Genomic DNA, 23,051 nt, shown 5'->3' with positions numbered 1-23,051 from the left:
GGGATAAGGAGTTTGTTCGTTAAGAAACTCGTGGACTCTTGGAATCTACCATTAAAAAAATATCACAACATGAAAATTATGAGTCTTGGGGGAATGGGATGAGGAGTTTGTTCATTAAGAAAATCGTGGACTCTTGGAATCTACCATTAAAAAACATTACAAAATGAAAATTATGAGTCTTGGGCCCCACAAGTATAAAGCTCCCTTACATTCACAAAAATGTATGATAATAATATGGTTAATTTAAACTCATAAAAGTACCTAAATAATGGAATACTAACACCTTGAAGAGATTCTGAAAGTAACAGCCAACTTATATTCTCAGAAAGTTTTTTTTTCCGAAATCCAATTGCCTTTTCTTGCCTCCTAGTACAAAGTACTGTTAAATACACCATTTCAATTGCACACACAGTATCCTGTCTAAGGTAATGTCCATTTCAGAGTAAACTGGCACTTACTGTAGGTTAATACATATTTTCTTGCCACATTCAAATATTGTGCAGAAAAAAGGAAAACGGGAGCATGTCTGGGATAATTTCTACATATCCTACGATAGCAAATTCTGCACTTCAAAGTGAAGAGGACTGTGAAAGTCTACGAAACTGCTGGGTCAAGTGACGTAAAAGTACTTGAAACAACTGCACAAAGCAACAGATCTATCAAAATGGTTTAAGTATCAATGTTATTCTTTTTCTCGACCCTAACATGTGCTTGGATGTCTGTTTCAGTAACAATGTACGGAAACCTGTACATAGCCAATGTCAGTTTCTAATTCTGACTTTGACTAAGTTTCGAAGATTCCAAAGCTCATATATTAATTCTTCATTTCACAGTGAACTTGAACATCTTTGTACCAATTTTTCTTTCCAATAATATCCATATCCTTAATTTATGATTAATTCTGTTGTCCCTAATTATTCTATCTACGTTATAATTTCAACTATCATTTTACAGTCGGCGAATATTGATTAAAAAATGCATCGTATACATTTCAATCATTAAGTCGTGTTATTGTAATTGACATTCAAAGGATACAAAAAGAGTCTACCCCTTTGATACGTGACATGAACTGGTAAAAACACCAGACGCACCACCTCACGAGTCATGGGTTTTGACAGGAACTGACCAATAAACCAAGACAGTTGTGAAAGGTTTCTACGAACCAACGCGTTCAGGTCTCGCGGCCTTCATGCTACATTAGTCATTACCGAACAGTACGACTACTCTCAGAATCCACGTCCCCAGCAAACTGACGTAAAAGAAGTGGTGTAGAATTGGTGGGAGTCTGGAAGGTAGCATGCGATATGCGGGTCCCACGCCTGGGAGGTGGAGGTGGGAGGTAACAAGACGTGCGGGCACACTACTTCCCACAACAACGCCCTTTGTTATTCATCCTTTCAATGACCCTGCTCGGCTTACACCAGTTCAGTATGCACAGTGTATATTTATCTAATCCAACACAAAAAACTTTCCATTGCTTACCTCCAACTCATGGTGCTGAAGGTAGAAATTAATCCCGTATGGTTGTGCGTATCTTCACTCTCCCCGTAGTTCACGCTCTCTGCTGTATGTGTTGGGTCTCATTGCCAGTTCGCGCCAGCCTTGCACCACCTTCTCACGATATTTTATGAAAATTATACCTGAAACGGCAACATACTTATAACCACAAACGTTTTTTTGAAAACTATGCCAAATGTGTTTAATCACACATATCATGTCATGAAACAGAGCAAACCACGCTGGTGAATAGGGAGAAGAAACTATTTGCAGGTGGGATATGGCACCGGTATGGGGCAACGAACACCGCGTCTCTGTGAGGGACTCAGGGCTCCCTGGCAGGACGCCGCTCAGCGCAACTCTCAAACCCCGTCTCGTTGAAATCACTTAGCAGTATTTTTGTCTTAACACCTTGCACGCTCAATACTTGGGGCTTCCCATGTAACCTCTCGAGATAATAAAACAAAAATAGCTTAAGGGAAGTCAACATAGTCAATGGTAAATATCTGCTTTGTACTGATATTCAGATATCGATTAGCGATTCACCAAACTTGACAGTAGGTTAATATTGTGATCAATGATACAGATATAACTTAATAAGTGCCGATCAAAACCCAGCTTTCTATTTTCCCAAGTAAAAATATTTCCTTATATCAAACTTGCAATGCTAATTAAATTCCTGGAGATTTCTTTCGTTTTCGTATGGAATTTCAAACATGTATACAATATGCGAGCGCGATCAAGGATGCTTGCTTATAATTCTTTAGATTACAGTCGTAATTAATGCACTGAAAAAATTATACGATCGTGAACTTGCACAGAATTTACATTCATTTTAGTTTGATATATTTGATCTTTCTCGAAACTGCATTAATATATTCTTAAGGTCATGAATTTAAATTGATATGGACATAAGATAAGATTTAGTGTTCTAAGTTTCTTTTATCGTTTTGGTGAGTATTTTGCCAAGTGGCCGATATCAGTAAATCAGTGTCATTTCCCTTCTAGATTCTATTCGAAAATTCATTTTCCCTTACAAAACTTCTTATTCATATTGGGGGTTCCAATCATGGACAAAAGTCCACATCGGTGTTGGGACTTAATGAAACAGAAAAAGGGTTACGCTGAGGCTAGGGGAAGACACCCCCCCCCCCCCCCAACCCTTCCCAAGTAGGTGAGTGTGTAAAGCTAACTGGTTTGACTGTTTTCACCCAATACTTTGAGTAGATCTCGAGATGTCGACAGTTATGAACTCTTGCACCTCCAGATGACAGTGAATTTAGCATTGGTCTTTTAGCTCAGTGGAACTGTATGATTATCAGAATATGAAAAAGTTTATCAATAAATCTAGTAATAAGGCAGTAATAAAGAGATTAAACTTGTCGGCAAAACAGTATATGAAGCCACCGGTGCCGACTACAGTAACCGGCAAAATAACGACCGCTCTTGATATAAGGAAAACTTTTCCGAGAAATTTCTTCTAGAACATGAGCTTACAGAGGTCATGTCTAACCGGCAAGGGACGTGCTTATCTTCGTAACATGCTAGCCTACCATGCACTGCGGCTGGCGCCCAATTTGGCCTCTCACCTTGAAAATTCCCATTTGCGCACCTGTGGGCAAGAGTAGCTATTCAAATCCAGATTATGAACGTGAATTTGATGTAACCGTCAATTTATCATTAAGTTTAATTATCCTATTGGACATCTGGACGAAAGTACTCAAGCATACAGAAGTCTCGCATCCAACAAACTTTTCTCGAGGTTTGCATTCGGCTCTGTTATGTTGGAAAATTGGAAAGGAAATCTAGTTCCTATTGTCAGATGCAATTTGTCACACAATTAGGTAGTTGTCCAGTGAACACGCAACGGCGGACGGAAATGGGGACGTATCACATCTTTTCAATGGCAGGGATGGAGAAGGCGAGGCTATAACAGTTGTGTTACACTCTGATAAATGGGAATACTTAAACAGGGATCCCACGAAAAGCAATACTATGGACAAAACATTATCAAGGAGAGTGATCATCAGACCTCTGAGCACCAGCCTCTCGTCACTCCGGTTCTCCTTAGCCTACCTCATCGCGCGATCCACAACAGCACAAATGCAACATCCAGACTAAATGTTCTTAGAACACTAACTGGCACTAGATTTGGGCATGATGCTGACGATGTGCAGCAAGATAAATCAACTTGCGTGGGGAGAAAAGATGTGGCTGAGTTTCTTTTAATCACTTCCGATTTGTTTTAGGCTGTCATACACTAAGACCTCCTGAATGAATCATGTTATCCAAACGAATGTATGTCGCTGTGGATTGGTGACACTGCATCTGTAATTACCATAGATTCTAAGCGAACATTACCAAGCTCTCGCATCACTGAGCCCCTTGATTCCGTTCAAATAGGCTATTAATGGCTTCCCTATTCCTCAGATCAGAAACAGTCTCATGCCACTTGTTATATGCATATACGCGTCTGTTAATTTACAATGTGCATGTAATCATCAATATACAGAGTTACTCTGGTGAGGAACCAAGCACTGTTCACACACACACACACACACAAACACTTGTCTCTGGGCACTGTTTTATCTTTCTCAGAGAATTACGTTAATGTCCTGAACAAATGGTCAGTTTCTCTGCTGCACTTGTTTCTTTGCAATTCGCACAAATTACCCTGCGTGCAGACTACACACCGGAGGAAAACATCCCTGTTGACTGTGGACCTCTTTAGTGGGACGAATTGCAAACAATACGACGCGAGTTTTTGTAAAGATAATATCACGAAGCTGTTGGGGGACACGCCTTGATGTAACGTAGCATAGCTATTTGGAAAATGTCACAAAGTAGGACTAATGAAATGTTTATAATCGAATTTTCACTGTAATCCTTTCCGTGGTATCATTATATCAGACGAAATATAAATAACAAATATTCTGTCTCATGAAACTTTCACATGTAACCGTTAATAGGGTTTGTCTCAGTAGTCCATACAAGTGATAGTTCACAATAGTGTCAAGCATCAACGGAAGGAACACTTTACATAAACATACCGTTATTACACTTCTCACGAGGAAGGTGCCTGCCGAAAGTGATGCTATTGCCAAATTCGCGACATTGACTGATTTAACCATAACAGTTAGTCACATAATATTACTGTAAAGTAGGCTTTTCCACTAGACTCTTAGATGTAGTAACTTGGGAGGTGAAGAATTCAGGGAAAAACAGCTCTTTACAATGTACCAGAAATAAACTGCTAATATGACAATCGAGCCTTGGATGTAGCAATGATATGCGACTATTGTTCTCTCTAGCGATCACTGGCAGCGGCTCCGGCGTGTGAGTTTCCCAAGGGCTCTTCTAAAACTGAATAATGATTTTCCGCAAATAATGGAGCCGAATAAAACGTGATTCACTTAGATATTTTTTCAGAGTAATTTACGTCAACTCTGCTTAATATATAGTCTAAAACCCTTAAGACGTAGCACTATCTAAAATCTACATTTGTTAACATTGGCATTGTTTTCTCGCTCATGTGGATCATCATGTATATTCCTGGAAAGGCTCAAAAGCGTGGCATCAACCACCAAGACACACAATGGACCAAAATCAAACCGCTTTTCTTAAGAAAAAACTACAATCCTACACGTAAGCATTAGATGTTATCGCCAGCAATAATGCGAACTAAACTCGCATTTCAAATTCCTAACACAATGCAGCCGTGAGATAACTTGTCATGAATCTAACTACTTTAAATGATTCTGGCAATCGAGCTGCGTTATGTATGTAATCCTCTTCCTAGACTACAAGTGTACTTCGATATCTATCTCAGCCATCCTCTCCCTAAGATTTTTCATCTCAAATTTTCACTCAGCACTTAATGTTATCGTACCGTTACACTACTGAAAGGAAGCCAGCCCTGACCTGACTAGACCTATGTTTCCAAGCCCAGCCCAGACCCAAGGTAAATATCGAGGGTATGTTTGAGGATTCTCAGCCTCAGCAGGACCAATACGTGGTGGTAGGATAATGATGATACAAGGCTGGAACAAATTATGGTAATGGGTTTCTGTAAAATTACATAATTCATTTTCTAATATAAAGTAAGAATCTATTCAAATATCTAAGTCTTGAAAATACTGAAAATTCCTTATGACATTTATCATGAAAACCTAATATAGTTCTCATACACACATTACGATAGACTCACAAACATAGTAATATGTACATGTGCCAACACGTATATATAGATTTACTAGGGGCAACACGGAATGAGAATTATGAAAGCTGAGTTACACTATCAAGTTAAGAGGCCATATGTTAAACATGTAAAAATAAATGTACTTATATAGTGCGAGTATTGAGTGAATGGATTAAACTGTCAGGAAATTGTAAACGCTGACATTATGCAAGAATAAATGTTTGTAAATGCCTGGTGTAAAGCAATTCACGAGATAGGATCCTACGTACAGTGCAATAGACAATAATTAAACATACAGACACATACACACGTACAAACAAACACACGGTACGACGGGAAACAAAGTTACAAAGAGCTGTGTGAAAAAAGACTATTAGAGCAACACAGCGATATAAAAATGGAATTAGCTGAGAATTAAGATATGTACGAATGCTGAAAAATTAGCTAAATGGCAACTAACATATCTGACACTCTCGCCTCGTTTCAAAGATAAGTGGAAAAACAGTTGCGCACCCTTACACCGACACCTATGAACAAGCGTGCTCATGAAATTGTAAACTTTTTTTTGAAATATATAACTGTGATTGATCCATAATTATACATCTCATCGTTGTGCAAAGACACAGTTAGGGCAAAATACAACCTCTGAACCCAACGTCTTGAGTGAGATCTTCAGTTCTGAGAACATACATATTTGGGGTAAACAGTATAACGTTTATTCATATGCCTGAGCTCGTTTTACTATGTAAGTAAAGAGGGGGAGGGGGTAAATACATGTGAACGATTGGTCAGCGTATTCTGGACCATAGAAACACAGGATTTTTTAATATTCGATGAAAAATGGTGTATTTATCGTAAACCATGACTCCAGTCCTATACATTTTTTTTTTTTTTTTTGCTACCCTTGTAACCAGCTACGAATTAGTGGATCATTACTTATCTGATGAAATTTTCCTCCGTACGAGCAGCACCTACAGTTGATGTACTTGCTTTGGGTAAGCAAGATAAGTAAAGCATCCGTGAAGCACTTCCCCAGCTGCCTGAGTGACGGGCGGGACGCTGTGCCAAGCTCGAGTTACACTACTTGACTTAGGGAAGCGAGACACAGTGAGTTCTTGTGAGGGCCAATGTTCGCCAAATATGGGAGTGGATTGGTTCTCTATCCAGGTTGCCAGCCTACAGTCTTTCGTAATTTGATTAATACAGTTTTCTGTATTCCTGTGCATGATCGATAAGATTAGGTACGACACTTTTAAACATGGAAATGTAGGGTTAATATCAGTGCTGAGAGGCATCACCCTACGAATGTTCTCGATCTTTTTTTTTTTTTTTACCGAAGGACAAGACCTAAGTCTTGAAACTAAACCATGGGAATGTGGGAAATAAAAAATAAATGAATCTCATATGGAAATTGCAGAATGCGCATTTTTTCTAAGTTAAAGCATTTTCAATTACAAAGATTGCAAGGCCAACGCAATATCCTAATTCCCTAATGACAGTTACATGCATTTCATTCTGAAAACCTCCGTAAATTCATTGATGGAGACCTATTCTCTTCATACAAAGATATTTACTAACAGAACTGGGGGCCTTAAGGAGTACAGCAGACATGAGCCTGTAGTCTGGCCTAATATTTGCTGTCCTTGGCAATGGCAATGGTATGGAACTTAAAAAGTACACCATCGCTGATCTAGATGCTTCAGGTTATATATATATATATATATATATATATATATATATATATATATATATATATATATATATATATATATATATATATATATATACTGCTGTGCCTGCTAAAGTTCCTAGACTGACAGCTTACATAAAGATGTTAACTAATTATTGGTGCTCTAATACCGACTTTTGCGAGATGGTGATTATGGTGATTTAATCAGGACGTTCATGTTTGGGGAAGAGATAAGTTATCTTGGTAAGAAGGGTTGTTGCCCTACTGAGTTTAGATACACCTCAAAGGTTTAGTTCGGCATTATCTCACATGAATTATTGTATTGTTGCTTTCTTTAATGGGGTAAATTTATCAAACTATGAATGATGAGACAGCTTGTCTGAATGTATTTCCAATGTGGCCATATTTTGTATTCCACACTCGCGTCCTGTTGAGGATCCATGAGGTCTAAACATGTAGGTTAAAGCTGGCTCACCTAGTCAACAAAAAGTATGGGTACCTCAATGTACGCAACAATTCTAGGCAAGAGAAACTTCCTTACGTAACAGTCCAGCACAGTCAGGAACATCTGGAGTTGAATTAAGGCTACTGCTTGTGAAGCTTGTAACTCCTTTCTCAAAATTAGCTCCAATGATTAAACACTAACGTATCACTAAGAATCAAACCGCAAGACGCTATCATTCGTAAAATTAAACATTAACATAACATCAGTCTCAAAATGAAACTACCATTCTATCGTTCCTCCAATTAAACAGTAGCAGGCTATTACTTTAGTATCTAAACATTAACATGCTATCACTCCCATATTAAGTATGAAATACCAAGACTATGTCCGCTATCTGTCAGCCTGGCTTCCTCCCTCAAGGTACACCTCCACCTACCAGCCTAGTTTTCTCACTCATGGTACATCATCTGCCAGCCTGGCTTCTGACCACAGGGTACATTACAATCTGCCAGCCTGGGTTCCTACCCCAGTATACACCGTCTGCCATTCAGTCCCCTCTACTCCCACTCCCAGGATCTGCAGAGCACCCTTGTCGTTTCAAAGAATTTCAAAACTCTTTAATAAGCAGTGTAATTGCGTATCAGTACACTTAGTATCAAACGAAAATTCTGTAAAGGCATCTGACCTTCAATAAGCATGTCACTGTGACTACTCCACTTAGTCATTCAGTTCTAAGATGATGAGGGATAAAAAAAAAAATATAAAGCATGAAACGTTCAAGATTAAAATATAAAAAAGCCCGCCACTGTCATATGAGGTGCGAACGGGTAGATTTGATGTTAAAACAATTAAATCGCGGTAAGTCTTATGCACATCACTATTCAACATTTTCCTGTACATAAAGATTTTTTTTTTTTTTTTTTTTTTTTTTTTTTATACTTTGTCGCTGTCTCCCGCGTTTGCGAGGTAGCGCGAGGAAACAGACGAAAGAAATGGCCCAACCCCCATACACACGTACATACACACGTCCACACACGCAAATATACATACCTACACAGCTTTCCATGGTTTACCCCAGACGCTTCACATGCCTTGATTCAATCCACTGACAGCACGTCAACCCCTGTATACCACATCGCTCCAATTCACTCTATTCCTTGCCCTCCTTTCACCCTCCTGCATGTTCAGGCCCCGATCACACAAAATCTTTTTCACTCCATCTTTCCACCTCCAATTTGGTCTCCCTCTTCTCCTCGTTCCCTCCACCTCCGACACATATATCCTCTTGGTCAATCTTTCCTCACTCATTCTCTCCATGTGCCCAAACCATTTCAAAACACCCTCTTCTGCTCTCTCAACCACGCTCTTTTTATTTCCACACATCTCTCTTACCCTTACGTTACTTACTCGATCAAACCACCTCACACCACACATTGTCCTCAAACATCTCATTTCCAGCACATCCATCCTCCTGCGCACAACTCTATCCATAGCCCACGCCTCGCAACCATACAACATTGTTGGAACCACTATTCCTTCAAACATACCCATTTTTGCTTTCCGAGATAATGTTCTCGACTTCCACACATTTTTCAAGGCTCCCAAAATTTTCGCCCCCTCCCCCACCCTATGATCCACTTCCGCTTCCATGGTTCCATCCGCTGACAGATCCACTCCCAGATATCTAAAACACTTCACTTCCTCCAGTTTTTCTCCATTCAAACTCACCTCCCAATTGACTTGACCCTCAACCCTACTGTACCTAATAACCTTGCTCTTATTCACATTTACTCTTAACTTTCTTCTTCCACACACTTTACCAAACTCAGTCACCAGCTTCTGCAGTTTCTCACATGAATCAGCCACCAGCGCTGTATCATCAGCGAACAACAACTGACTCACTTCCCAAGCTCTCTCATCCCCAACAGACTTCATACTTGCCCCTCTTTCCAGGACTCTTGCATTTACCTCCCTAACAACCCCATCCATAAACAAATTAAACAACCATGGAGACATCACACACCCCTGCCGCAAACCTACATTCACTGAGAACCAATCACTTTCCTCTCTTCCTACACGTACACATGCCTTACATCCTCGATAAAAACTTTTCACTGCTTCTAACAACTTGCCTCCCACACCATATATTCTTAATACCTTCCACAGAGCATCTCTATCAACTCTATCATATGCCTTCTCCAGATCCATAAATGCTACATACAAATCCATTTGCTTTTCTAAGTATTTCTCACATACATTCTTCAAAGCAAACACCTGATCCACACATCCTCTACCACTTCTGAAACCGCACTGCTCTTCCCCAATCTGATGCTCTGTACATGCCTTCACCCTCTCAATCAATACCCTCCCATATAGTTTACCAGGAATACTCAACAAACTTATACCTCTGTAATTTGAGCACTCACTCTTATCCCCTTTGCCTTTGTACAATGGCACTATGCACGCATTCCGCCAATCCTCAGGCACCTCACCATGAGTCATACATACATTAAATAACCTTACCAACCAGTCAACAATACAGTCACCCCCTTTTTTAATAAATTCCACTGCAATACCATCCAAACCTGCTGCCTTGCCGGCTTTCATCTTCCGCAAAGCTTTTACTACCTCTTCTCTGTTTACCAAATCATTTTCCCTAACCCTCTCACTTTGCACACCACCACGACCAAAACACCCTATATCTGCCACTCTGTCATCAGACACATTCAACAAACCTTCAAAATACTCATTCCATCTCCTTCTCACATCACCACTACTTGTTATCACCTCCCCATTTACGCCCTTCACTGAAGTTCCCATTTGCTCCCTTGTCTTACGCACCCTATTTACCTCCTTCCAGAACATCTTTTTATTCTCCCTAAAATTTACTGATAGTCTCTCACCCCAACTCTCATTTGCCCTTTTTTTCACCTCTTGCACCTTTCTCTTGACCTCCTGTCTCTTTCTTTTATACTTCTCCCACTCAATTGCATTTTTTCCCTGCAAAAATCGTCCAAATGCCTCTCTCTTCTCTTTCACTAATACTCTTACTTCTTCATCCCACCACTCACTACCCTTTCTAAACAGCCCACCTCCCACTCTTCTCATGCCACAAGCATCTTTTGCGCAATCCATCACTGATTCCCTAAATACATCCCATTCCTCCCCCACTCCCCTTACTTCCACTGTTCTCACCTTTTTCCATTCTGTACACAGTCTCTCCTGGTACTTCCCCACACAGGTCTCCTTCCCAAGCTCACTTACTCTCACCACCTTCTTCACCCCAACATTCACTCCTCTTTTCTGAAAACCCTTACTAATCTTCACCTTAGCCTCCACAAGATAATGATCAGACATCCCTCCAGTTGCACCTCTCAGCACATTAACATCCAAAAGTCTCTCTTTCGCACGCCTGTCAATTAACACGTAATCCAATAACGCTCTCTGGCCATCTCTCCTGCTTACATAAGTATACTTATGTATATCTCGCTTTTTAAACCAGGTATTCCCAATCATCAGTCCTTTTTCAGCACATAAATCTACAAGCTCTTCACCATTTCCATTTACAACACTGAACACCCCATGCATACCAATTATTCCCTCAACTGCCACATTACTCACCTTTGCATTCAAATCACCCATCACTATAACCCGGTCTCGTGCATCAAAACCGCTAACACACTCATTCAGCTGCTCCCAAAACACTTGCCTCTCATGATCTTTCTTCTCATGCCCAGGTGCATATGCACCAATAATCACCCACCTCTCTCCATCAACTTTCAGAGAGAGATTTATTCACATCTAAACTGTATATCAGTAAACAACTATGATGAAACTCTTCTATAATATAAATATCTACATGCTTTGATTGTGAGAGCACCAATTCCTAATTCCAGTCTTTATCGTGAATGGAAATATCATACATATAGAGATAAATTTCAAGCAAAATTTTACTGGTGTTTCTAATTCAAGAGCAACAGGCAAGGGACGAACTAAACGAGAGGATGAGTGAAACTTGGGCGCAGAGAAAATACAACCACCATGAGCCAGTGTTTCTAATGATATCAAAGCAACAATGAGGTCACTGAGCCCGAGTACACACACCCACGATGGTACACACGTTGGGAACTTCCTTCTCCACTCACATCACAGCTCGTCAAGTTGTGGGAGGTCCGGCAGCTTACTACACCCACTAAAATCCTTCAAAAGGACGGTAAGACCATGAAGCACGATGTTACAAATTTTGGGCACGACGGCGGTACGACCTTTGGTGAAGCCAAGAGAAGCGTTAAACAATGGAGAATGTGGATGGGGATAAAACTTAATGACATTTTCATCAAGGCCAAGGCGCGGGACTCGTCTGTCACCTCGAGAATGTTGTGGAATTGTTTGGCAAATCAACCGTATTTAGTATTTAATAGTTTTATTCCCTTGGTTTCACCACTGGAACACGATACACAACCTATCACTAAGGTACGACAGCGACACGGAAAAGCCCCTTAATCACGATGTCACAGCCATCGGGAATCATGATTAACCATTGACTTGAACCAGATTAAAGGTTACAAAGTCACATTTAACTTGGGTCAGGTCATTGGTCCATGGGTGCTCGAGGCGTTAATCCAAAACAGTGAAACCAATGGAAATTGACTAGTATACCGCTGTTAAACAATTCTTTAACAACATTTTCAAGGTAATTCCGCTGAAATGTTAAATGTTCTACTGAAGCCAGATGCAAGCAAGATAAAGCTAGGCATCTACATTCTCACAGGTTAAACATTCTACCTACCCCGCATGCAAGCAAAAGACAAATGCTAAGCATCAACATTCTCACAGGTTAAACGTTTTAAATAAGCAAGCTGCAAGCAAAAGAAACAGCATAATATCTGGAGACTAATTTACGACTGCTACCAACCACTCATGCTCAGTGTCCTTCAGCTAGTTCATCTTAGTGGGTAATAAACAAGACGCATTTATTATGCCCCCGCCTACATCCATTTGCTAGCGGATTAATAAATGAATGATATATGACCCGCAGAAGCAGTGTATTCCCAATGATGCTGTATCAAGGTTCCGAACAACCATCACCAAAGAGTTATGCGTACTTTTTGTGAATCTCGCCTGGCAAAGAAAATCTTACTACGAAAATATATGTTATAGCCTCTTGCCCTTCGACTTCAGAAAGACCATAAATACTCCAGTACAAAAAGCTAGGATATATATATATATATATATATATATATATATATATATATATATATATATATATATATATATATATATATATTATCCCTGGGGATAGGGGAGAAAGAATACTTCCCACGTATTCCCTGCGTGTCGTAGAAGGCGACTAAAAGGGGAGGGAGCAGGGGGCTGGAAATCCTCCCCTCTCATTTTTTTTTTTTTTTTCCAAAAGAAGGAACAGAGAAGGGGGCCAGGTGAGGATATTCCCTCAAAGGCCCAGTTCTCTGTTCTTAGCGCTACCTCGCTAACGCGGGAAATGGCGAATAGTTTGAAAGAAAAGAAAAAAAAAAAAAAATATATATATATATATATATATATATATATATATATATATATATATATATATATTCACACACACACAGTTAAATACAAATGTTAGGAACATTAGTATGAAGGCAAACCTGCAGGTGGATTTACGCCTTGAATATTTCAAGCAATAGTCTTCTGTAGCCAGGGTGTGCACGCATGCACTGCAGTTAAGTTATATTCTTGCCTGCCTTATCTCAGAATGGACATACCTACATATACACGGATAGACTGAACGCAAATCACTACAAAAAGTGGGAAAATAATTTGGTATAGAATTTCATTATTTCAAACATCTTTGAAAAAATAGAATGAAAATCGTACAAATCACGTGAGCAACTAAAACATCAGTCAGTAATATTTAACTAAGTAATACTAATTTCTAAACATTGGCAATGAAACAATACGTAAGTTCTGCATAACAAGAAAACTTTTTTGGAAAGCAGAATTGAAAAACGATAAAAAAAAAAAATACTAGCACAAATGCAGTTATGAATAATGTCCAAAATTAAATGAAAGCACACCATCACCACAACGAACAATATATCCCGATTATATCACAGTCATCAACAATGCCGCCAGCTTACCTCACCATAACTATAATGTTCGTTGAATTCTCCCCTCACCCCCAAGAGAGGAGGGGAAGAGGGCACTGGGGAGTGCAGTTAACAAAGGGTTCCTAGTTCAGCCCCGCGCTCTGTGGTACACTGGGTTAACGGACAACACCACCTCTGCTCGTTGAGTTTGGACGACTATGCAGAGGCTGGTGTCTGCTTCAGCGCAGCATGCGGTATTGTTTAAGCTACCCAGTCTCATACTTTCCATACTCTCCTTTCCTTTGTTGTGACTGATTTCATTCAAAGATTTTCGCAGTGTTTTATTCTATTTTCTCCCTTGCTTTATGTCATGACAGACCTAGAACAACGGTAATTGCTGTTTTGTTCCATGTTTACCAGTAGAATCTTCGTCATATTCATATTCCATGTCTTTCAACTTGTTCCATACTTTACAATCACCCTCTGTATGTAACATTAACAAAGCACACGTTATTTCACTGCAGAACGAAGAAACTTATTTATCTAATGAAACTGATAATTTCAAGAGAAGGTAATATATTCACAATATTTTGAGGTGGCCTGCACAACACAGGAAGAATTCATAACAAACGCTCACAAGTCGATGCACACCAAAGCATAAGCTGAGTGTGACCTATAAACGCGATAATTTCAGACGTACAGCATGATGGTGAGCTGTATGTTGGTGATGTCAGCCAGGATTCAGTGTGGTGATGACAGTGTCACCCAGAGTGCAGCATGATGGTGACAATGTCAGCCAGGAACAGTAGGGTTGAGGGTAGCGGAGCGGACACCTGACACCAGAGATCAAGTGACGTCCCTAGACCCACCCTCTCCCTACCGCACACAGACACACACACACACACACACACACAACGTGATGCTCTGGATTGCTTTATATTACATCATTGTTCCTCTACCCTCTGACATTATAATTGTTCTTGTACGTGTTTATAACGTACATTCCATTGTGTTTTAACTTTGTTTTATCTTTGTGTTTACTAATCCGCCTCCTGGTTAGCATATGGGTGCCACTTTACGTTCTGTAATGTGGGCCTGGTCAACCTTCTCGGCAAGAGGAAAATACTAGCGAGAGCATGGCAAGCTGGGGCATTATGATGATCAGCAGTCTTTCTTGCCCTTGCTCGCATCTTGCTGACGCAGGTTCTTTCTCATCTGTTGCTTGATGTTGTGCACCAAGAATATGTTTCCATCGGTTAAAACCACGTCCTTTATTTGCCAAGTTCCTTAGTTGTCTAGGATGAGGATTTTCTAGTTCGCAGATTTCATACAACAGTATCCGACAAGTGTTTGGGAATCGTCTAAAGCAGTCCACTCGTTCTTCTAAGGACTTTGGGAATATAACCTATATTTCTTCAGTAATGTGAGAACGGAAGAGAGGATACAGAAACACGAGTAACATACGAGAGCTAAATTAGCAAATGGAAGGGGAGCTTATGGGAGAGCTGCAACTGTTAGTATATCAGCAAAGAAAGAGTTGAAATGAGGGTCCCTAGATGCATTTATGGATCTGTAGAAAGTGCACGTTAAGGCTGACAGATGCTATATGGAAAATATTTCGAATATATGGTGTGGGAGGAAAACTATTAGAAGCAATGACGAATTTCATCTAGAAAATAAGGCGTATGTACGAGTAAGAAAAGAGGAGGGAGAATGTTTCAAGTGAAGGCAGGTTATTGGGTTGGATATATAATGTCTCAGTGGCTGTTTAATCTGTTTATGGGTGAGATGGTATGGAAGGTGAATGCGAGGGTCTAAGACAGAGGGGCAGGTTAGCAGTCTGTTGGGGGTGGGAGGCGAGTTACTTGATGTTTCCTGATGACACAGTTCTAGTGGCAGATTCAACTGTGATAAACTGTAGAAGCTGGATTTTGTATTTGGGAGTGTATGAAGGGAGAAAGTTGAGAATTTGTAAACAAAAGCAAGGCTATTAAGTCTAGTTGTGAAATAAGACAGTCTGGTTGGGTTGCGAGTTTGAACTTCGAGAACCTGGAGAAGTTGGAGTGTTTTACATACATGATAGTGGATGGAACCCTGGGAGCTGAAGTGAGCCGTAGGTTGGGTGAGAGTCTCAGGTCCTGGGCGCACTGAAGAGTGTGTGGAGAGATCACTGTCATTAAGAGCAAAGATGGTTATGACTGACTGTACAGTAGTACTGACGGTGTTGTGTGGATGCGAGGCATGAGTCCCTGATCAAAAAGTACGGAAGAGATGATGAGTGAGGTGAGGTTGACTAAAACGGTGTACACATGGGAAAGGAACGAGAAGGGGAAACCGAAAAGGTGAGTTGGAGTGAAGGATGCTTTGAGTTATCGGGGCAGGAAGGTATGAGGCATGAGTGAGATACTGAAAACAGGAGAAATGTGGTAAATAAACGAAGTCTTACTGTTAGGAAGCAGTCAGGGGAAACGGAAAATTTGAGGGGGTCCTGGTTGTGGATATGGGGCTGTGGTTTCCGTGCAATATCCATAACAGATACAGAGCAGATGTGAACAAATGAGGCTGTTTCATTTGTTCCTGATGATACCTCGCTATATGGAAAACGTCAAACAAGTATGAAAAAAATGGAAGAAGTGGTGTTTCAATTACTTGAGAATCGGTATAAACAGTAGATGGAACCATGGAAGGTAAAGTGAGTCATAGAGTGGGTGAGGTGGCTAAGGTCCTGGGCTCATTGAGGAGTACATGAGAAGGACAGGTAACAGGTTTGATTGTCCATAAAGAGGTCACTTGTAAAAAGATCTAAATATAACGGTAGAATCAGATTAGATAAGCAGCAACCACCTCCCCATACACCTCTCCCTTCGGGTCAACTGCCATGGGAAAAAGAAAACAAAAATAAGCATAGTGGCAAGATACTACCATGTGGATCAATTTTCACAGAGTTTGGACACTGAAGAGAGAGTGATGTCGGGCGGTAGGAAGAAGGGGGGGAGTCGAGTGGTTTGGAAGGTTTTAAGAGTGGTATTATGCTCACAAGTTTCCAGATGTTAGGATTTTGTTGTGTAACCAGGAGTGGTTGAAGTGCTTGGATTATAACTGGGCCAAAATACTTCGTTCCACTAAAACTTTTAACATTTCATCAGGGCCTGTTGCAGGGAAGTTCTATTACGTTTTGATTACATTGCTCGTATCACTGGGAGTAAGGAATAGGTGACCATTTGTTTATATATATATATATATATATATATATATATATATATATATATATTTTTTTTTTTTTTTTTTTTTTTTTTTTATACTTTGTCGCTGTCTCCCGCGTTTGCGAGGTAGCGCAAGGAAACAGACGAAAGAAATGGCCCAACCCCCCCCATACACATGTACATACACACGTCCACACACGCAAATATACATACCTACACAGCTTTCCATGGTTTACCCCAGACGCTTCACATGCCTTGATTCAATCCACTGACAGCACGTCAACCCCTGTATACCACATCGCTCCAATTCACTCTATTCCTTGCCCTCCTTTCACCCTCCTGCATGTTCAGGCCCCGATCACACAAAATCCTTTTCACTCCATCTTTCCACCTCCAATTTGGTCTCCCTCTTCTCCTCGTTCCCTCCACCTCCGACACATATATCCTCTTGGTCAATCTTTCCTCACTCATTCTCTCCATGTGCCCAAACCACTTCAAAACACCCTCTTCTGCTCTCTCAACCACGCTCTTTTTATTTCCACACATCTCTCTTACCCTTACGTTACTTACTCGATCAAACCACCTCACACCACACATTGTCCTCAAACATCTCATTTCCAGCACATCCATCCTCCTACGCACAACTCTATCCATAGCCCACGCCTCGCAACCATACAACATTGCTGGAACCACTATTCCTTCAAACATACCCATTTTTGCTTTCCGGGATAATGTTCTCGACTTCCACACATTTTTCAAGGCTCCCAAAATTTTCGCCCCCTCCCCCACCCTATGATCCACTTCCGCTTCCATGGTTCCATCCGCTGACAGATCCACTCCCAGATATCTAAAACACTTCACTTCCTCCAGCCTCTCACCATTCAAACTCACCTCCCAATTGACTTGACCCTCAACCCTACTGTACCTAATAACCTTGCTCTTATTGACATTTACTCTTAACTTTCTTCTTCCACACACTTTACCAAACTCCGTCACCAGCTTCTGCAGTTTCTCACATGAATCCGCCACCAGCGCTGTATCATCAGCGAACAACAACTGACTCACTTCCCAAGCTCTCTCATCCCCAACAGACTTCATACTTGCCCCTCTTTCCAAAACTCTTGCATTTACCTCCCTAACAACCCCATCCATAAACAAATTAAACAACCATGGAGACATCACACACCCCTGCCGCAAACCTACATTCACTGAGAACCAATCACTTTCCTCTCTTCCTACACGTACACATGCCTTACATCCTCGATAAAAACTTTTCACTGCTTCTAACAACTTTCCTCCCACACCATATATTCTTAATACCTTCCACAGAGCATCTCTATCAACTCTATCATATGCCTTCTCCAGATCCATAAATGCTACATACAAATCCATTTGCTTTTCTAAGTATTTCTCACATACATTCTTCAAAGCAAACACCTGATCCACACATCCTCTACCACTTCTGAAACCACACTGCTCTTCCCCAATCTGATGCTCTGTACATGCCTTCACCCTCTCAATCAATACCCTCCCATATAATTTACCAGGAATACTCAACAAACTTATACCTCTGTAATTTGAGCACTCACTCTTATCCCCTTTGCCTTTGTACAATGGCACTATGCAAGCATTCCGCCAATCCTCAGGCACCTCACCATGAGTCATACATACATTAAATAACCTTACCAACCAGTCAACAATACAGTCACCCCCTTTTTTAATAAATTCCACTGCAATACCATCCAAACCTGCTGCCTTGCCGGCTTTCATCTTCCGCAAAGCTTTTACTACCTCTTCTCTGTTTACCAAATCATTTTCCCTAACCCTCTCACTTTGCACACCACCTCGACCCAAACACCCTATATCTGCCACTCTGTCATCAGACACATTCAACAAACCTTCAAAATACTCATTCCATCTCCTTCTCACATCACCACTACTTGTTATCACCTCCCCATTTACGCCCTTCACTGAAGTTCCCATTTGCTCCCTTGTCTTACGCACCCTATTTACCTCCTTCCAGAACATCTTTTTATTCTCCCTAAAATTTACTGATAGTCTCTCACCCCAACTCTCATTTGCCCTTTTTTTCACCTCTTGCACCTTTCTCTTGACCTCCTGTCTCTTTCTTTTATACTTCTCCCACTCAATTGCATTTTTTCCCTGCAAAAATCGTCCAAATGCCTCTCTCTTCTCTTTCACTAATACTCTTACTTCTTCATCCCACCACTCACTACCCTTTCTAAACAGCCCACCTCCCACTCTTCTCATGCCACAAGCATCTTTTGCGCAATCCATCACTGATTCCCTAAATACATCCCATTCCTCCCCCACTCCCCTTACTTCCATTGTTCTCACCTTTTTCCATTCTGTACACAGTCTCTCCTGATACTTCTTCACACATTAGCAAGGTAGCGTTAAGAACAGAGGACTGGGCCTTTGAGGGAATATCTTCACCAGGCCCCCTTCTCTGTTCCTTCTTTTGGAAAATAAAAAAAAAAAAAAAACGAAAGGGGAGGATTTCCAGCCCCCTGCTCCGTCCCCTTTTAGTCGCCTTCTACGACACGCAGGGAATACGTGGGAAGTATTCTTTCTCCCCTATCCCCAGGGACATTTATATATATATATATATATATATATATATATATATATATATATATATATATAGTAGGAGAGATGTGTGGTAATAAAAAGAGTGTGGCTGAGAGAGCAGAAGAGACTGTTTTGAAATGGTTTGGTCTCATGGAGAGAATGAGTGAGGAAAGATTGACAAAGAGGATATATGTGTCAGAGGTGGAGGGAACGAGGAGAAGTGGGAGACCAAATTGGAGGTGGAAAGATGGAGTGAAAAAGATTTTGAGCGATCGGGGCCTGAACATGTAGGAGGGTGAAAGGCGTGCAAGGAATAGAGTGAATTGGAACGATGTGGTATAGCGGCATCGACGTGCTGTCAATGGATTGAACCAGGCATGTGAAGCGTCTGGGGTAAACCATGGAAAGTTTTGTGGGACCTGGATGTGGAAAGGAAGATGTGGTTTCGGTACATTATACATGACAGCTAGAGACTGAGTGTGAACGAATGTGGCCCTTGTTGCCTTTTCCTAGCGCTACCTCGCGAGCACGCGGGAGGAGGGGGTTGTCATTTCATGTGTGGCGGAGTGGCGACGAGAATGAATCAAGGCAGCAAATATGAATTATGTACATGTGTATATATGTATATGTCTGTGTATGTATATATATGTATACGTTGAAATGTATAGGTATGTATATGTGCGTGTGTGGAAGTGTATGTATATTCATGTGTATGTGGGTGGGTTGGGCCATCCTTTCGTCTGTTTCCTTGCGCTACTTCGCTAACGCGGGAGACAGCGACAAAGTATAATAAAAAGATAATATATATATATATATATATATATATATATATATATATATATATATATATATATATTGTTTTTTGTACACATATACATATATATATACTCGTGTATTCGTGCATAGTTCGACTATTTAAGACCAAATTTTCAGGCAAAAAAATTGGGGGTTGACGTATACATGGATAATAGTTTCGTTAGGTTGAAATCGGTGCATAATGAGATGTGCTAGGATTAACTTTTAGCTTCAGGCATGAAAAATATCTACCAATTATTGTCAGTAAACAACGGAAACGTAAAATGTATATCAATTATAGTGAAAAGCTGTGCAGTGCCTTCACCAGATGAAGCTCACCAACTTAAAGTACGCTAACTTACCTTGCAACGTGCTTTCAGTAGTGTGTCGACGTCCTTAGCTCAGGCTAACTTGTCATATCATATACGGTATCATAGTACTCAGAGATCTAAAAAATATACCGATAATAAAAACCTTTTTGTTATTTCACACTTAACCTATGAAATTCAATAACCTTGTCATCAAGTTCTTGTGATATTTTCGTTCGCCGTCTCGGTACAGGAAAATTTCTTTTCATAAATCTTGTGCACTAACCATAGCTCGCCTTAAAATCTGTGGTGCCTAATTTCCCTGCTAGTTTCAAGGCAAAGATTCTAATTGATCCTCGGTAAACACCATATCCATTCTTTCGGATATCTAATCATTTGTACTTAAACATACAAAATGACAAGTTATCATAATGATATTATACTTACTCTCCTTAAAAGACAACAACGTTTCATTCGTTACAATACAAAAAAGGATAATATCCACAACCTAAACCAGTTTATAAAGCATCAGAAGACCTTCCAAGGAATATTCGGGTGCTTATAATGTTTATTTACTTCGTCAGGGGTCTGACATTTATATGAAAGTTTGTTGTTAGATTCTCGGTTGAATAGTATGTACAGATAAACTACAATGATTACGCCGGATATAAATTCAACGACAAATACTACGATGAAAGTTAAAAGAGAACTTGAAGATGATCCTGGTGACAGAAGAGTCAGTGAGTATCTCAGAAGTTTCAGGTTATCTGCTGTATTGCATCCCAATATGCCGGGCAAGGTTTTGAAAAAGTCGAAGGAGGTAGAAGAATCTGCTTGATACCTATCTAATTTATACCTCCCTATATTAGACCTGATCTGGGTAAAGTTACAGTTCATTCCTGCTATCTTATTATTTGTGGAATCTAATGTTTTCTTATGGAACGACTGTGCATATTGTAGTGAATAAGGAAGCACTTCGTCTCGATGTGAGTGGGTCATTATTTTACAGCGCACGATCTAAGACGATGTGCTATTAGGGAGGGCCATGAAGATTAAGCATAGTTAACATAGTAACGTAACTCTTCCAGAGATCTGCTAAACGTCGTAAAAAACAACTAACCATACTAGTCGAGAGTTTTAATTGAAATTTACTAGTATAAATGTTCTATGCTGCGATGTTGTGGAATGAATTCTTATTAGTAAGTCTGGTTGATGATGCTAGCTGCCATCCAGTGCATTTTCTTTACTGTTTACAGTTTTTAGCATTTGTTGCTGTGTAATAAGTAAACTGGTGAGGGTTATGAACATCAAGGAAAGTATGGTAAAGTGTGATAAACACTTCTAAAAGATTAAGGAACCCCATGAAAACCTAATCCGATCTTGCTTAATAGTTAGATTTACTTTAGAAGTGTGCTAACATAAGATAGATCTTCTGGGGCCTGTATGGAATGGAGTGTAGGTGGTGAATTTAATGTCTTCTTGGTGTTTTACTAATTTGTTGATGCTGATTGTCAGTTTGGGCAGTTTTCAGTTGAAAGTTGTAAAACCTCATTTGGTAGGGAGGTAAGGTGAGATTATCACAGGCTGTTTTCTTTCTTCACTTTTTATTTGTTTTGCCCCCTTCATATGAATTAACCATACATTTTCTCTGATATTAATGTAAATTAGTACATTTAAAACTTTTTTTTACCAATTTCACTTACAAGTTCAAGTAAGTATTCTTTTAACATGTTATTATATATATATATATATATATATATATATATATATATATATATATATATATATATTTTCTGGAATCATTAAACAATGTCATGAGCTCCCAGATGAAAATGATTAAAGCACTTTCCATGTGAACACATAGCCACAGACAGTGGATGAAAGTAGAACATAGTGGTGCAATTATGTATTTGTAAGATAACAAATAAAGTAAATGTTAGGCCCTAGGGGAAATTAGGTAAGGTTTTCGTAGGTTCTATACATTTTTAAATGCGAGTTTCTTTGTTAGCTTAGTCAGACCTCAAAAATTTGAACACCTTCATGCCAAGAAGTGTACAGATTCCTCAAAACTGTATACATCTGCATGGAGAAACTATTTTAGTGATACAAAAGATGTCATACAAAAGAGAGCTGGAAATATGCACCCCTTGTACATTACTTTTTACAAAAAATTTTTTTAGAGAGAGATCCATTCACACCACTTGCTGTGTAAGGATTTCTGCATGGCCATGCCCTTC

General features: G+C 40.0%; 2 protein-coding genes across 4 annotated transcripts in view; one reads left to right on the top strand and one right to left on the bottom strand.

Moving 5' to 3' along the window:
• LOC139760790 (uncharacterized) overlaps positions 1–14,119 on the bottom strand; it is a 33,532-nt gene extending 19,413 nt beyond the window's left edge. The window contains exons 1-2 of the mRNA XM_071684392.1: positions 13,968–14,119; positions 1,483–1,640 (exon numbers count right to left, since the gene is read on the bottom strand). Of these exons, the coding sequence (XP_071540493.1) occupies positions 1,483–1,493 (11 nt within the window). The 5' untranslated portion in view covers positions 1,494–1,640; positions 13,968–14,119. The remainder of the gene's footprint in view (positions 1–1,482; positions 1,641–13,967) is intronic.
• Usp39 (ubiquitin specific protease 39) overlaps positions 11,959–23,051 on the top strand; it is a 31,716-nt gene continuing 20,623 nt past the window's right edge. The window contains exon 1 of one of the 3 annotated variants that reach the window (XM_071684394.1): positions 11,959–12,043. Coding sequence is in view for 2 of the 3 variants with exons in the window: in XM_071684395.1 (XP_071540496.1) it covers positions 21,467–21,554 (88 nt within the window). In the remaining variant the exon portion in view is untranslated. Of the gene's footprint in view, positions 12,044–21,332; positions 21,555–23,051 lie in introns of those variants that run through there. The other 2 variants (XM_071684395.1, XM_071684393.1) reach the window with 2 other exon arrangements.

The sequence above is a fragment of the Panulirus ornatus genome, chromosome 38 (assembly GCF_036320965.1).
Source record: "Panulirus ornatus isolate Po-2019 chromosome 38, ASM3632096v1, whole genome shotgun sequence".
Taxonomy (NCBI): Eukaryota; Metazoa; Arthropoda; class Malacostraca; order Decapoda; family Palinuridae; genus Panulirus; species Panulirus ornatus.
The sequence above is the reverse complement of the archived record's forward strand: the minus strand, read 5'-3'. Positions and strand labels throughout refer to the sequence as shown.